The 17,941-nt window shown below is 44.2% G+C and overlaps 1 protein-coding gene across 8 annotated transcripts in view; it reads right to left on the reverse strand.

Moving 5' to 3' along the window:
* Nucleotides 1-17,941, reverse strand: part of CDK5RAP2 (CDK5 regulatory subunit associated protein 2) — a 208,699-nt gene that overhangs the window by 133,756 nt on the left and 57,002 nt on the right. For all 8 annotated transcript variants that reach the window (XM_006155484.3, XM_027774561.1, XM_027774562.1 and 5 more), the window contains exons 9-13: nt 15,230-15,392; nt 14,001-14,054; nt 13,010-13,129; nt 9,490-9,582; nt 1,644-1,862 (exon numbers count right to left, since the gene is read on the reverse strand). In XM_006155484.3, the coding sequence (XP_006155546.1) occupies nt 1,644-1,862; nt 9,490-9,582; nt 13,010-13,129; nt 14,001-14,054; nt 15,230-15,392 (649 nt within the window). The remainder of the gene's footprint in view (nt 1-1,643; nt 1,863-9,489; nt 9,583-13,009; nt 13,130-14,000; nt 14,055-15,229; nt 15,393-17,941) is intronic.

Genomic DNA, 17,941 nt, shown 5'->3' on the forward strand with positions numbered 1-17,941 from the left:
GCATGCCAGGTGCATGTGTGCCCAAAATCCTGAGAGGAAACTGGAGGAGGAGGGATTGTGGCATGACCATCTCACACGGGGAATGCTCTCTTGCACCTCATCCCTCCATCTCTCCTTCCCGCTCTTTCTCTGGTGAGCACACAAGCTCTTTAGCAAGTCTAAAAAAGAAATAACATGCAATAAACCAGCACACTTCAATAATTATGCTAGCCATTTGGTCAAATAATTTGGCAGAATTATTAACCAGTATAAATGGTAGCACTATTTATTTGACCCAGTAAATGCAATCCTCAGAATCTATGCTAGGAATTTCAAGAGAAATTGATTTTATGCTCACAGATGTTCACTGCAGCATTATTTAAACAGCCAAATGTCCAACAAAGGAAGAAATTCAGTAAATCACATGAAAACTACACAGTGAAAGACTGTGCATTATTCGACCTGCTCATTCTGCAGTCTACACGACATGGAAAGAAAGGAGGTGATCACAGAGCACAGAACGATTTCCAGCCTCTGATCAGATGGGAGCCCAGGTGCACCAGGGCTCAAGGATAATACTAAAAACAGAAGGAGTTGCTTTGTTAGGGAAGTAGAACTGTAGCTGATGTGTTCTTATTTTTCTGAATTTTCACTATTGCTCTCAATGTTTGTTTAAAATGTCACTAAAATAAACAAATTTTAATACAAATTTCATTTGTATTTTAATTCTTCAACATTAACATTAGAATTTCTACCTATGGATCTTGGGATCCCGCCACAAGCAGCTACCAGAGAAGTAACCACTGGTACCTGCAGGTTCTCTTTTGAGCCCTCTACTCTAATGACTCTGCCTGCTCTAGGGCAGGTGATTCAATTAATCTGGGGGGCAACGACCACTCGACTCAGACAGACTCAGATCCTACCCCACTCAACTGCACCCAAGCTGTGTATCTGAATGTGACTCTCAGGAGGGATTAAATTCAAAGATGCTGAATACTTTAGCTTAAATATAATTGAAATTTAATAAGCCTACCTAATTCAGAGAGAATTTTTAAATGCTAATACTCAGTCTTAAAAAAAGATCACAGAGAAACCTAGCTACAATCTTTCTGAAGAACAATTTGAACATTATCTATAAAACAGTCTTTAAAATGTTCATACTCTTTAACCCAGTACCCAGTCCTTACACCTCTATCAGAAGGAATCGGTAGATAAATGCTTACGTATATCGGTGTTTACTACAACGTTCGTTCTAAGGCAAGAAGGGTGAAATGACCACGATGCTCTACAATAAGGGACTAGGTAAATAAACTGTAGAAGGGCTGGGAAATGAAGACCATTTGTGACATGGCAACACACCAAAGAGAGAACACTGAATAAAAATTCAGGATACAAAACTGTATTTTCAGCTTGATACCAATGTTGTGTGTGGGTGGGTGGCTGTGTGTGTGAGAGAGGGAGGCAGAGAGAGAAAGAGAGAGAATAAAAGGACCAAAACATCAGATATCAGCAGTTCGGGCTGGCCATTTCTAGGTGATGAGATGAGTGAAGTACTTTCTTCTTTGTATGTCTGGGTTGTTTTGAGCATCCTGCCCTGCGTACCACCCTATCACAGAAACAGCCACAGCCCCAGGCCTCACGCACGGATGCGCAGGCGCACTCACACGGATGGTGCAGTCTCCCTTGCTCCTCTCTCGACGGGCCTCCTCCAGGTCCTTCTCTAGTCTCTCCCTCTCGTGCTGCAAGTCACTCAGCTCCTGAGTGACCTTCTTAATGTTCCTACGCAGCCTGTGGTTCTCTGCACTCTTGGTCAGGTTCTCCGAGTGCAGCTCAGCCAAAAGGGCTTCCTTCTCTGACAGAGCAGCCTCATAATCTTCAGATCCCTGTAAGAGAGAGGAGAGGAGGGAGATGAACGAGTTTCACGCCTCATTAAACAAAGAAACAAAAAAACTAGGAGCTCCTTTTGCACCTTGGGGGGAAAAAGAAAAAGATTAACATAGACAACATTCAGGATCCAAAGCACAAATAATATGAAGAGTTTGTAATAACACCAGATAACATTTGCATTATGATGTTGATGTTAAGGTGAAAGTCTACAGTTGAGTAAAATAAGCTTTTTTAAAAAGACTAAATGGAAAAAGCACAAAAAGTTAACAGTAACTATCTTCCCTGGGGTGAGAATATACGGGTTGTCAGAAAATTCATGACGCATTTTTGCACAGAAAAATATGTCATGACTTTCCTGATGACACAATAGTTGATTTTTTTTCTTCCTTCAGTATTTTCAAATGCTCTAAGATGAGTGAATATGTTACTTCCATAATAGTTTAAAAAATTAACTTATTTTATGGGACCAGCAAACTCTAAGATGAGTGAATATGTAATTTCCATAATAGTTAAAAAAATTAACTTATTTTATGGGACCAGCAGATGGCATAACAATTAAGTCACTGGACTCCATGTAGTCAACCACAGTTCGAGTCCTACACTCGGAGGGCTTGAAACGCACACCAGGAGCTTGTGGGTGTATGCCCCAAATCCCGAGAGGGGAATAGAGGAGAAGGGACTGTGGCAAGGCTATCTTCCCTGGGGGTGATTTCTCACTTTCTGTCTCTCCATCAAGCGTATCCCTGTAGCAAAAATCTCTCACTTAAAAAAAAAAAAAAAAAAAAGCTCATTTTTTAAAAAGGTAGATGGGAGCGAGAGAGGGGTGCAGCAGTGAAACACACTGTTCTGCAAGGTGACTCACAGGAGGATGTCCCAGGTTCGTGTCTGGAGACCTCCCTGAACACACCAGGCACCAAGATACCCCTGATCTGGGGCTGGCTGAAGCTGGGGTGGATCGCAGTGTCAGGACCCTGCTAGACCCTGACAGAGGTAGAACATGCATAGCACTTGAAAAGCAGAGCGACCTAAGCACTAGCGATGTTCACCTATGTTGGAATGCTCGAACCCAGTCACTTGGAGGAAAACAAGCAGTCACCTGGTAGTTTAACAGCTACCTTGAAAGGCTAAGGCTTCAGCCAGTCTAAGGGCTAAATGTGTCAGGAACATCTTTATTTTATTAATACACAGTTCACTAGAGAAGACACAAATGTGATTATCAAACACATACAAAAAATGTTCTAACTCACCAGTAATTAAAAAGAGCAAATTAAAACAAGTTCTCATTCATCAAAGTAATATTGTTTTAATGAGAATAGTCAGTGCTGACAAGCTTGTTGTGAAACGGTACTCTTAATTTCCTTTTCAGGAACTGGTCAAGCATATAGAAGCCAGGGAATATGTTGGCAGGAATGTAACTGACTGCCTGGACAAGTTACATATATCAAGTACATATGTATAGTATAAAATGTTCACACTCATCCCCTTTCCAGGGTTCATATCAGAGGAATCCAAAATATGGGGAAGGGGGAATGTGATACTTACATATGAAGGTTTTTTGTTCTAGAATCTCTTGTAACAATAAAAAAATGAAAAACCTAAACATGTAGTAATACAAAAATGGATTAGTAAAGTATGATAAATATATACCATGAAATCTTAAAACTAGGTTTACAAAGAATTGAAAACATGGGAATATTTTTGTATTACAATGCTCTATAAAAAAATAAATGACCACATTGTAAATGGTCTAAAAATCTATTACGTAGAACTAAGTCCAGACATCTTTAAAAAAAATTCTGAAGCACTTTAATACTTCTAATCAAAAAAAATTAACCTCTTTTAATCGGTCCTTTGAATTAGACGGAAGCTCCAGATTAAGAATTCAAAAACAAATGACCTGTGAAGGTCACAACTCAGACTGCAGAAAAGGCACAGCTTCTTGGCCTTTCCAGGAAATTTAGGCCCACCAATATTACTAGTTAAGTCTCGGCTATTCAGGTGTCAACTGCTGCCCCAGACAGGTGGCCTACAACCACACTAGTCTGGGTGCCACGGAGCCCTGCTGGGCCCAGGTCACCTTAAGACCAGACATTTGGTCCCTTATTCCCCTAACTTCATGCAGAACACAGCAAACTGAAGTGAACCGCATTCAAATTCTGCAGTAAGTTTACTGTAAGTTTACAAAAGCTTCTGGTTTTGTTTCCTTTGAAAGTAAAAGAAATAAAAAAGAAGTGGGAAATCTATGTTGAAGGCCAAATTTTTTTACATAGGTATCTGTGGCAGTGCTTATGTAAATAAACTCAACAAAGGAAGGAAAGTAAACAATGATGGGACCACGCTCACCTTGAAGGGAATCCATAGCTACCCATCATTAAGCACTGACCATATGTGAGGAGCTAACTCCTTACTCCTATTCTCTGTTTCTCACACCAGCCCTACCAATTGCACATTATGATCCCCACTTAAGTGACTTGTCTGTCATCAGACCCTAGGTGAGTAAATCTGGGATCCAAAGGCCTCCAGAGCCTGGTGTTCTTTACATAGCACCAGACGGCCTTACCCTTACCAGCGAAGATCCCAATGAACACCAATAACCTAGTAAGAATTCAAGCAAGGAGACTGAACTCGAGGGGGAGGGCTATAGACTTAAAAAGAGTTAGGGTTTGTTAAACACAGGACAGCAACACTCACTACTAATAGTTATTATAAAGTGATGAAAGTTCTGCAGGATATCACATAAATAACAATGGCAAACTCCAAGCTTTAAAATTCATTAAAACTTGGGGCCAGCAGGTGGCATGGTGATTAAAGGCACCGGATTCCCATATAGCTGACCACGGTTTGAGTCCCGGACATGTCAGCTTACTTTCTCGCTTTCCCTTTCTTCATCTCTCTGTCCCTCTCTCTGTCTCTCTCTGGTCAAATTAAAAGATAATAATAACAAATGGAATTAAATAAAGAAATAATTATTTTTTAAAAAAAACTTGTTCAAACTCCAAGCTCAAAAAATGCAAATTCATAGCTTCTATTCTATTCACTTCATAAAGACACTTTACACTTTCCATGACAAATTTTCATTAAGTAGCCCTTAGAAATACTTCTTTGGGGAACTTTTTTACCTTTTTCTACAGGATGCCCAGGTGGCATTGACTTGGTTCAATTAGACATGGTCAGAAGCTGAAGACTACATACAATATTAAGCAAACTGTTTCTGCCCCCTGTGTATAAACTGGATGAGTTTAGGCTCAGTTTAGGCACCATGGTTGTGCACTGCTTGGGAGGCTGGAAGCCATATGGGAGGCCTAGGTTGGGATACCAGGTGGACCTAAACGTGCCGGGCATGCCCACGGGCACATACATCTGCAATCCTGGTGAGCTGGAAGGCGAGGGGGTGCATCACAGGAGGACGAAATCAATTAAGGGTACCTGTCTCTCTCTCTCTCTCTCTCTCCTCGCATTTCCCCAAAATCTTTCTCTTTCTCCTTCACGAGAGAAATACATAAATAAAGTATTTAAAAATACCTATCTGTCTCAGGGCCAGCAGGTTATGTGATAGTTAAGGCTCTGGACTCCTACATGGCCAAATGAGGTTCAAGTACTGGACCTGACAGCTTGAATATCATGCTGGGCACGTATGTGCCCAAAACTCCCAACAGAAGAATGGAGGAAGAGGACTGCAATGTGGCCATCCTCCCTAGGGGGTGATTTCTCACCTTCCTTCTTTCTCTATCCTATACAAATAGTTAAAAAAAAAAAAGAATTAAAAACCTATCTGTCTCTCTCCCACTCCTCCTCTCACCCCTCTCCCCTCTCTATCAACATGGGGAAAAAATGAAGAGAGAGTTAGAAAGCCCAGGGTTGAAAGGCCAGTCCTAGCTATGTGACTTGTGAGAAGTTAGCTTCTCTGAAGTTTATTTCCTCATCTGGGAAGTGGGAAGCAACAGCCTCTACTTCACAGGGTTGTTGTGAATGTGAAATATGAAACGTAAAGTGCCACTTCAGTAGGTGCAAGAGAACAGATCTAGGTCCCTTTTTTCTTTGCTTACTTTATAATCTTTTATTCTTGATAAAAGGTGTCAGAGAGGTTTCTTCAAACCAAAATCCATATATATATATGTAAAAAATCTGAAAAACCAACCAAAGTAACTACTATATTTTTGGGCCAAGAGACTATACCCCCTAACTGAAGAGTGAGCTAACATTTACTGAGCCAATGACTTGTGCCCAGCTGTACATCCCTGTTAAGCCTGTAAGGTCTATTTGACATGAGTGTGATGATCCAGATTTTACAATGCACAGACAGGTGGGGGCAGCTCGCTTACTCTGCCCAAGGTAACAGTTAGTGAAGAGCAGAACCAGGATTCAAGTCCATGTTACACCCCTTGTTCTTCCCAATCAAAAAATATGGTATATTCATAACACGGATTGACTATATGCAGCTGTTTAAAAAGACTGGGTAGCACAGAGTAAACACCCACACCCACACACATACACACACACGCAAGTAAACTCTAAACTCTAAGGTCAGTGCACCAATATCAATGTATTGGTTCTGATATTATTTAAGTTATGTAAGATATGACCCTTTGGGAGAACTAGATAAAGAGTGTACAGAAACCTACTGCATGTGAATCCATAATTATCTCAAAACAAAAAATTTTTAAAAGACTGGTTATGTAGATAGATGGACAGATAATATATATATATACATATATCTATACATATATATGTGTGTGTATATATATATATATACACACATATGTGTGTGTGTGTGTGTGCGTGTGTATATATTGTATATATTGGGTCACTGGAAACACCATGATGCCTTTTTGCATAGAAAGACATGTTATGGCTTTTCCAACAACCCTACATACACTGCCATGGAAAGAATGTTAGATTTCTTTTAAAGTTATAGGACAGGGTCCAGCAAGTGGCATGGCAGTTAAAGTGCTAGACACTCATTCCCACATGGCTGCCCACACTCGAGTCCCGGACCTGGTGGCTTGCTTTCTCATTTACCCCGCCCTACATCTGTGTGTGTGTGTGTCTATCTCTGGTCAAATTAAAATAAATGAATAAATAAAATTAAATAATTCATAAAATGTTATAGGATGAACTTAATGATCTTACTTAACTTTCTCAAGTTCACATGTATATGTGTATAAATATGCATCGAAAAAATCCAAGCATTTACCAGTGAACATCTTTAGAGGTAAGTTCATCAATGATTTCTATCAACGTTTTTCTAGTACATTAAATATTTTATCAATTTTCTACAATGTGCATTTTTATTTTATGGTTAGAGAGGAGATAGATTTCCAATTTGAAAATATTTTTTAAATGGTACAGAAGTAACATCGGCCAGTCCACATGGTAATCTTCAGTCATTCCTATGATTACAATTCTTGTCTCTGTGCCTCTGAACTATGGCAACAGCCACTAGAGTTTAAATATCACTTACTGTTGCTTCAGTTTCTGGCTTGATGCAGACCATGTGATCTTCAGTTATTTAACTCACAATGCAAGTAGTTCAAATCATGATATCCCAAAAAGGTCACAGTAAGTGAAAGGAAGTGCACTGACAAGTGTCTGCGTAACATTAAACTACTCACACTTCACAAGGAAATCGCCAGTACATTACAGTGCACTGTATGCACTTCATCGCTCCCAATAGGAGCAGTGGAAAGAAAATAGGCTTTGGAGACAGATTGGGTTTCGAGTCCTGGCACAAACTGGCTAAAGTTCGGAAACACACTACCTACGGGGTAAGGATTAAATGAGGGTTCGCTGAGCTGTCGTCCTGTCATGTGGAACTCGGGAATTACAGCAGTTACTGATCCTCTGTGCATTTGCAGACAAGAACCCTGACCAACAATGTGCATTGCGAGTCCCTAAAAAATCATTCGAAAGGTCTCTCAACCAGGACTGGAGGTTATTAAATTAATAAATGTACGTAGTAAATCTGGTACCATTTAAATTTATAAGGCTCATTTCTTTCTTTTAAGGCCCAACATAAAAAGTAAAACATCATAATGCTTACAAGGCTGTCTAGTCTCTCTGGCTATCATTTGCCAACATATTTTTTTTTCCTCAAGCAATGGAAAATATAGGTGGTTTCCCTAAGAAATTAGTTTCAGAAACTTGCTAATTTCTTTTTTTTTTTTTTTGGAGAGGTTTTTGCTATAGGGTGCATGCACTCGCCAGACAGACAGAGACAGAGAGACAGAAAGTGAGAAATCACCCCCCCAGGGGGGATGACCATGCCACAATCCCTTCTCCTCCATTCTCCTCTCAGGATCTTGGGCATGTACGCACACGCACCCGGCGTGAGTTGAAGCCACCGGGTCCGGGGCTCGAACCACGGTCAACTACGTGGGAGTCCAGTGACATAGCCATTATGCTAACTGCTGGTCCCGAAGCTTGCTAATTTCTAAGCAAGGAAAAAAAATTCCAGTGTAACCTCAGCACTGTCAAAACGGGGGAGGGGGGTGGGAAGTCTGAGAACCCCAAAACAGAGATTAGTCTATGCTTCTAGCACTCCATGATTTAAACCAAATTACTTCAATTGTTCTTACTATGAACCAAAACTCTGCAAAAGATAAAGCATGGTATATGGATGTTAGGAATCAAACAGCCTTAAATTAGACTTAACTTCTAACTTCTACTTTATAACCAAAGGCAACCTCAGGCAGGGGGTGGGAGGAGAGAGGTTTAGGCCGTTTGGACTTATTTTGATGATGGAACTTTATTGATTCATCAAGTTACTGGTAATAGGCATAAACTGCATGGGAAAAGTAGAAACGCGGGAAGAAAATATTAAAATAACTTGAAAATGAGGAAGAGAGAGGTAAGATCAAGAGGATGACCAGCAAGAGTCCTTGAAGTGAAGTATGGGGAAAGATAAGAGAGAGGCAGGTCAAAAACTTCAAGGCCCGAAACAGAAACTGGGGAGGGTGCAGGCAGGACTGCTGCAGCTGGGTGAGAGAAGTCTAGGTGACAAGTAAAAGCACAGGCTTTGCAGTGCCAGCTCAGCGGTCAAATCCTTGCGCTCTCTGTGACCCTGAGCAAGTAACTCAACCTGGACTTCCTCCAAAGTAAAACAGGATAGTAACAGTGCCCGATTCCCAGAGCTGCTGTGCAGATAACTGAGATCCTCTACAGGGAGCACTTGGCAGGTCGTGGCACATAGTATTTGTTCAGTAAATGCTTGCTGCCTTTCTTAGCAATTAGGCATTTAAATCCAGGGCCCCCACTTGCTAGCTGTGTGACAGTGAGTAAGCTGCACACTCTCAATGAGCCTCAAAACCCCCACAGGGGTGTGAAGATTAAATGAGATAATCCGCATATCTTGCACTGTCTGTTACGTGGCAGAGAGTAAACTCAGCACTCCCAACCGTGGGGGTAGTTGTCATCATTACCATCATCATTTTGAGGAGGGGGCTGGAGAAGCTTCCAAAGCTAGTGCAGAATTTCCCTTTAATTAGACTGAGCTAATTCTATCACTAAAGACCACCCACAGTTTTCCTTATTAAAATCATCCAAGTTCCTTTCAGTTGCAAAGTCCTTACCTCACCAGGAATAAGGATCAAAGAGACAGCCACTTAAACCAAAGTGAACACTTACCTGGAGTTTCCGGGTCTGTGCTTTCTGCGGGGCCTCTCTGCCTGCAGCAATCGCGGCACTGAGCCCTTGGATTTCAGAGTTAAGTTCTTCAACCTGGCGGGGAATAAGGAACAGCGGCCAAGTACACAACTGCGCGCTCCCCTCTCCGCACAGCCCAAATGCTTTTCCGGCTCAACTGTGGAGTGCCTATAATCAAGGGCTCTATAGTCAGGAAAGACCTGAGTGGGGTTTCAAGATTGGCCATTTACAGCTGGATGACTTCAGGTGAGACACTTAACCTCATTGAGACTCAATTCCCTTAACTGTGAAGTGAAGATACCACCACTCACCTGACTACGGCGTGTTAGCGTGAGATGAGGTAACGCGTCCTGTGTAACGTGCGCCTGGCTCATGCTAACCTAACTTCCAGTACTGCCTGGATGGATGACCCACCCAACCAGCAAGGCTGGCTATTCCCAGCCAGAATTCCTCATCTTCAGTACCCCAGAGTCAGCCATGAACCACCGTGACCACAGTCTGAACTTTCCGACACCAAGCATTGCTTCCCCACTGCTGTCATGACATACTGAGTCCCCAAATTCAGCAGGGCCATCAAGTCCCACACGTGGTACAAATTATGACTGTTATTATGAATCAAACCTCTGCCATATCTGACGCTGGTGACCACTCAAATTCTCACATTCTTCACTTTTTCAACACCACAGTCTTCTGGTGAGTTTCCTATTTCTGAAACCACCCCTCTGTCGTCTTTGCGCATTCCTCTCTCAATCCCTAAAATTCTGACAGCCCTTGTAGTCCTATCCTCAGTCTTTTTCTTTTTCTTTTTTTTTTTTTTTATTTTTAGAGAAAGATTTTTTACTATGGGGCAGAAGCGCTAGCCACAGAGAGACAGACAGACAGACAGACAGAAAGTCAGAAATCACATCCCAGGGGGGATTGGCCACACCACAATCCCTTCTCCTTCAATCTCTCCTCTCGGCATTTTGGGCACACACGCACACACACACACATCCAGCGTGAGTTTCAAGCCACTGGTCCAGGACTTGAACAGCAATCAGCTTTCTTCTTTTCCATTCTGCACTGTCCTAGGATAACCAGGTCAATCTTCAGAATTCAGACTCACTCCTGTACATGAGAAATTCCCAGATCAACTTCTTCTGAACTGAGCTGGCTCCACACTTTGCTCATGCCTATCTGTCTGCTTCTCTGACATCTGACCTGGAAGGGCCACAGCTCCTGAAGGTCAGTGCTTGCTAAACAGGCTGCTCCTCTCGACCCCCAGCCCTCTTAGTACCATAGTCCAGCTTCTGTGCTTTTCACTGAGTCAGTGGCATCACCACATCCCTAGCTATGCAAGCCACACACTGGCTTCTTCTCTAAAGTCCTACCTCTAGTCATCGAATTTTCCCAACTTTACTTCTAATTTTTAATTATTTCCTATTTTATTTTTTGCATAAATTGCTTCCCATCCATTCCCACTTGCTGTGACCACTGCTCTGATTTGGTCTTGTGGCTCTCATCGGGCTACTAGCCCCTGTCCAATACTCTCCCTCCTGAAATCTACTCTCCAAATATAGCCAGAGATCTCTCTTACATGAAAATGTGACCCTACTTATCTGCTTAACCACCTCAGAGAGTGCGACCCACGCAGGTGACATGATGAGTCCCCACTCCACAGGCGGGGTTGCTGCTTGCAACCATCTCAGCTTCTTCTCGCCTTGCTAGTCCTGCTCTTCGTGCTCTGGCAACCCCTGACTGTTTGTGATTCGCACACCTATCTGGCTCGTTCCCAAATCAAGGCCTTGATCAATGTTCTCTCTCTGTCGGAAATGGCCTCTCTATCTCTGCTTCCTTTCAGCCTTCACAACTCAGCTCAGGCACCCTCTCCTACAGGCACTCCCCACACCCAATCCCCAAGCCCCTCTCTCCAAGCCCCACTCCCCAAACCCCACTGCCCATGCTCCACTTCCCAAGTCCCATATCCACACCAGACTTGGGCTGGCAGCCTTTCCTCCCCCTCCCACCTCCCTGCACTTCCTTCAGTCACAAGGCCCATCACTCTCTCTTCCCCGCTAGACAAGCAGGCAGAGCAGGAGTTCCCTCTCGAGGTGTCTGAACCCAGCACACAGCTGGCACACAGCGGATTGCTGTACTAACTAATGGCAGGAAAAGAGCAGGGAACCGTCAATCACCACCTTGGCTCCCAAAGGCAATAACCCAACTGCAGAGTCATGAACACGCCTCTCACCATTCCTTTCTCTCAATTCTGTTTCCTTTCCAAAGATGAGGCCTACAACATCTAGTATGATAGCCAGTAGCTGCGTGCAGCTCTTGCCACATAAACTTTGGTGGGTCTGAACAGAGATGTGTTACAAGCACACCTGGACTTCAAACACTTAGTTCTAGGGGAAAAAGTGCTAACTACTTTATTATTACTTTTGTTTTATTGATCACATAGTAAAATGGTAATGTTTAGGGACCAGCAGTTAGCGTAATGGCTATGTCGGTGGACTCCCATGTAGTCGACCGAGGTTCAAGTCCCGGACCCGGCGGCTTAAACTCATGCCGGGCGCGTGTGCATGCGGGCCCAAGCTCGAGGTGTCTGAACCCAGCACACAGCTGGCACACAGCGGATTGCTGTACTAACTAATGGCAGGAAAAGAGCAGGGAACCGTCAATCACCACCTTGGCTCCCAAAGGCAATAACCCAACTGCAGAGTCATGAACACGCCTCTCACCATTCCTTTCTCTCAATTCTGTTTCCTTTCCAAAGATGAGGCCTACAACATCTAGTATGATAGCCAGTAGCTGCGTGCAGCTCTTGCCACATAAACTTTGGTGGGTCTGAACAGAGATGTGTTACAAGCACACCTGGACTTCAAACACTTAGTTCTAGGGGAAAAAGTGCTAACTACTTTATTATTACTTTTGTTTTATTGATCACATAGTAAAATGGTAATGTTTAGGGACCAGCAGTTAGCGTAATGGCTATGTCGGTGGACTCCCATGTAGTCGACCGAGGTTCAAGTCCCGGACCCGGCGGCTTAAACTCATGCCGGGCGCGTGTGCATGCGTGCCCAAGATCCCGAGAGGAGAATGGAGGAGAGGGGATTGCGGCGTGGCCATCCCCCCTGGGGGGTGATTTCTTGCTTTCTGTCTCTCTGTCTCTCTCTGTCTTTCTGGCGAGCGCACACACCCTATAGCAAAAACCTCTCCAAAGAAAGAAAGAAAAAAATGATAATGTTTGAATATGTATTATTAAAAACTAATTTCACTTGTTTCTTACTTCTTTTAATGGTACTAGAAAAATTTTAATTACATATGTAACTCATATTTTATTTATACTAGACAGTACCAGGTTCCAAAAGAATTTCCAGTTAAGTAAAGCATCCTTTTCCCACTTTCCATTCCAGCTTAGTTCTCTTATAAACTTTTTATCTATAGCCAAAAACTCAGAGTAAGACAGGCCAGTCACAGAAGCTAATAAAGAAAAATCTCACTTCAAGTGTATCAGACATACCTCTTTTTCCTTTGATTTTAATGCCACAGTTAGACCCTGAATGGCTTTATCCCTCTTTAAACTATTTTTCTTCTCTGTAGCAATTTCTCTTTCCTTCTCTCTCAGGTCCTCCTGAAGTGCCTAAATTAGATTAGAGGAAGATGCACTAAGTTGATGCGTTCCAACCAAAATGCACTGTAAATATATCTTTAAGAGCACACTCAAATGCAGTTATTCTATCTTATTCCTGTCAGCCCGTGATTAATGTTTCCAAGTCAAGCTGAACGCAGTGGCAGCGGCTCCAAGTTACTGTGTTAGCGCTCACGGCAACAGGACTGGGTGAAGGGAAGGGATCTGATCAGTTAAGACGATGACAGCTATTCCTACGGGAAGGACTCCAATGCCTTCTGGAATTTGAATACAGTCACATTAGAGTCTTTGAAATGGTACCAGGTTATTTGGGGGGAAATAACAGATCATTAATTTCATTCCTTAATGCTACAGAAGCTAGCAGACTGGAATTTGGTGTGATGGAGACTGAACTATACATTTATAGTCTGAGTTCATTCCCAAGATAATCACTGCTGCCTCCCTCCCGGGCTAGTTGTGAGGATCAAATGAGATAATGGATGTGAAAGCGCTTTCCAAGCTGACAGGCGCTCCATAAATGCTAGCTGCGGTGACCGGGCCCGGGGACCACAGAGCAAGGTTTGGCATCAGACTGGCCAGTCCGAATCCTTGCTCCACCTCCCCTTAACTACGGAATCTCAGGCACATGGCCTCGGCCCTCTGAGCCTCAGGTACCACATCTGCAAAATGGAAACGCCTACTTCACAGGGTTATTTGCAAAGGCTGAAAAATCCTCTCAAAGCTCCCTTAGCTGGAATGGCACATAGTCCATTCAACAAATGACAGCTATCATCAAACACAATTGTCTGTTGCTCTCAGAATAAAACAAGAGGCGAGAATAGGGTAAGTCTTCAATAAACTTTTGTAAACTATAAACACATACCTGGATCCTCTCTTCAAAGTGCTTTCTCTCCTTCTGATGCTCCATTTGTGCAGCCTAAGAAAAGGCATTAATTGTCGCTCAGAAGAAACTCAAAATCCAAACGCTTCCCCAAAACAATCAGAGTGGGCATCTCATTTACTTACTTTCCCCTGAAGCTGTGGAACTCATTAAAAAAGTGCCCCCTCTTTCTCTCTGCCCCACCCAAAGCCTCACCTGATCTGAGTGACGAAAAGTATGAAGATACACAACCCCCATTGGGAGGTCAAAAGCCCCAGAGAGCAGGCCAAGGTGCCGCTGAATGAAATGGAAAAGGCCTGCTAAAGACAAAACCCAGGAAGTGCGAGCGTGAGCCTTCGAGAGGAGCAGGGGACAACGGTGATGACAGGTGACAGTTAATGGTGAGGTTACCGAAGTCATAGCCATGGCAGAGACAAAGACCCTGCTCCATAAAGAAATTGAGGCCTTTCGTAAACATCCAGAACACGCCCTGATGTAAACATGCCATATGCAGCAGCCACCCAGGGTCCCACAAGACGTAAGTATCAACTAAGACCTACCCAGACTCATCCTGCCCACCCTCTTCAAAATGACTTGCCATGGAGGCACCTAGTGTGGGGGAGGGCCACGGGGGGCTTTGGGACCAGCTACTAGTAACCCTTGGCCACCTCTGGGAGCCTGGGAAAAATAGAACAATCCTCAGAGCTGGTTTCTAAACTCGACCGGAGGCCATGATCTCCACTTCACCAAGTGGCTGGGAGGCTGAATGAGGGGCACGCTGCACCGGTCACATGCTGCCAGGACCAGTGCAGGTTTTAGTTCCCTCCCCCTACTGCCTCCAAAGTTTCAGATCAAAGTTGGCCTCAAACCTGCCTTAAACCACAAAGGTAAAACGAGTACGATGGTGTACAATGGTGTACGATACACTGAAAGAAAACCCGAAGGATGAACATAAAGCTGCCAGGCTCCAGTAAATTAACGCCTAGTGAAAGAGCAGCAAGCCGGAACCAGCCTGCTTTTTTAACCAGCTTTCTATATGAACACAGGCTGAGGGGCCGGGGGGATGCCAGGGTCCCTAGCCAAGGCAGTTTCTGCTGATTCTTCAGCTCATAGGTTAACACTAGCTGGAGGCAGACTGCGTGTGAACCAGGAGGCCTGGGCGTGCATTCCTTCTCCTATTCAGGAGTCAGTTCTTCTAATTCCAGGCCCCCCTTCATGTCCCATTGCCTCACCTCAGTTTCTCTATCCTTTCCTTCCCTCGGAGCAGCAGAAAGTCCTCGGAGCTCTCCAGATGACACACTCGCATCAGGAGATGCCATCTGAGATTTCTCCTCTTTAAGGCACTGAATTAAAGCTTCTTTGCTCTTCAAAGAGAGCTTCAACTCCTCAATCAGTCTAAAAGAGAACAAAATTTAAATATTAATTCTAAGCTGTTTTCTTAACTCAGTGGAGCAATAGGAGGTAGGAAATGGGGCCAGACATTTTCAAAGTAGACATATCCAATGACTGAACATAAACGGATCACAGTTTGCAGGTCAGAGATTAAGAGCCAGAATTTGTGTGACACTAACTGGTCTCCTTGCCTCCAGCCTGGCCCTGGCGGATCTAACGCCGAGTTGCCAGACTACATTCTGGTCAAGTCTCACGCCTGCTCAGAGACCTTCAATGGCCCCCACCACCAACAGCACTAGATTACTCATTCTTTTAGCCGAGAAATCCTCCCTCCAAAAGAAATCTGTCACGAAGCCTAAGCAAACACAACAAATAAAGCAGAGCTGTTCTGGGTGAGTGGGAGAAAACGAAACAAAACAAAAACAAAAACAGAGAAAGCCTAGCAGGGAACTACTTCAGCATCACTTCCCCTCTAGAAACTTGTGCCACCCACACTCACGGTACCCACACCAGGGAGAGCTGAACAATCCTCTGGGCCACCAAATTACCACAAGTCAACTGCTCCCTGACCACTGCAAGTAAGGCAACCTCCATGAGGTTGCATTTTGTCAGCTATAAAATTGGGATAACTTGCTAGTATGGACTGGAGATAATTTTACAACAATCCTGCACGGCTTCCGGCATATGGCAGAACTCAACCAATGAGATGCTATCATTATGACTTCCTTTTTTTTTTAGAGGTTTTTGCTATAGGACACATGCACTTGCTGGGGAGAGAGGGAGGAAGAGAGAGGCAGTGAGTGAGAAATCACCCCTGGGGGATGGCTAAACTGCAATCAATCCCTTCTCCTCCATTCTCCTCCTAGGATCTTAAGCATGCACGCACTCACACCTGGCATGATTTTCAAGCCACCGGGTCCAGGACTCAAAGCTCGGTCAACCATGGGGAAGTCCAACATAAACCACTACACAACCTGCTGATCCCATTATTATCTTTTTTTTTTTTTTTTTTGAGAGGTTTTTGCTATAGGGTACGTGCGCTTGCCAGAAAGATAGAGACAGAGAGACAGAAAGCAAAAAATCACACCCCCGGGGGGATGGCCACGCTGAAATCCCTTCTCCTCTCAGGATCTTGGGCACGCATGCACACGTGCCCAGCGTGAGTTTAAGCCACCAGGTCTGGGACTCGAACCACGGTTGACTACATGGGAGTCCAGCAACACAACCATTACGCTAACTGTTGGTCCCCCCATTATTACCTTTTTAACCCTCAACAATTAGCATCCTATCAGCGGACTCAGAAGAGCCTTTCTATAGCCAAGCCTAGAAAGCAGCTCAGTTTGGTAGAGAGAACAAAGGCTTGGAAGTCTGATGGAGCTGCCCTAGGCAAACACCCAGCTTCCCAGGGAAGGTAAGAAAGGAGACAAAAATAGCTGTAGCACCCAGCAACACACCGGGACAGAGGGCGCGAGGCATCACGGTGCAATGCCCCCAGAAACCTGGGAAGAGTAAGAGTGCCCTCTAGGGGTTCGTCTCTGAAATCATTTCATATGCAATCGGGAGAGGTAGTCACCAAAGCTTCCACTTGAATTGGATGTAGTTTCCTATGTAATTTATACCTCGGTAACCCTGATTTTGTTTACAGAAGATCAAGTTCTAGAAGAGGATATAAAATGCAGGCCAGGCCTGGTGTGAATCAAGGCCAAGTTCAAACACCAGGTTACCTAAAACGGCACAGCAGACTAGCCACAGCGGCAGCAATAACCTCCATGATGCTGAGGCCATGTGGGCGGGTCCTGGGTTCACATCCCAAGGTCTCCTTGTACACACCAGGTGCACATGCCTATGATCCTGGCTGGCTGAGGCTGGGGGTAGACTGCAGTAGGAAGACCCTGTTGGGGCATGCTGGTCTCTCTCTCTTTAAATAAATAAACCTATTTTTAAAAAATAAATAAATAATAGGCCCAATAGCTTCATTCCAGCAAGACAACAGCCCAGGACCACATCATCCAGGTTTTCAAGAAAAGATGGAAATCCAGACTTTCAAGTGAAATTCGATTTTTTAAATATTGACAACTAATTCGAACTATTAACATCTGCTGGCCGAACCTGACCTGCAGGGCTCTCATACTGACTGCCTTAGAGTTACAGACTCACCGGAAGGGCAGGCTGAGAGGCAGAAAGCAGCTAAGGCACGTACCTTTGAAAGGGTGGTGGAAAGGGTACTGGCAGGGCATCCAGAAGGGCCTGGCCCTGAACCTTCAACAGTCGGCCCTCCCAGAGGAGGGTCAAGCTGTGCGGAAGATCTGGATACAACTCACTGAGGTATGGCCACACTCTGTGCTGACCTCTGACCTTGAGCTAGCTTCCTGAGCAGACCTGCCTTCAAGGAGGGAGCACACGGATCCTGGTCCCGGAAGAGATTCACTATAGAGTCGCACCCTGAGCAGAATGCCGGTCCTGGCTCGTGGGAGTACGGCTGGGACATACTTCCTCCCCTGGCACGTGGGAGTACGGCTGGGACATACCTCTCCCCTGACACGTGGGAGTAC

This window comes from Tupaia chinensis, unplaced genomic scaffold (genome assembly GCF_000334495.1).
Source record: "Tupaia chinensis unplaced genomic scaffold, TupChi_1.0 Scaffold000455_1, whole genome shotgun sequence".
Lineage (NCBI taxonomy): Eukaryota > Metazoa > Chordata > Mammalia > Scandentia > Tupaiidae > Tupaia > Tupaia belangeri.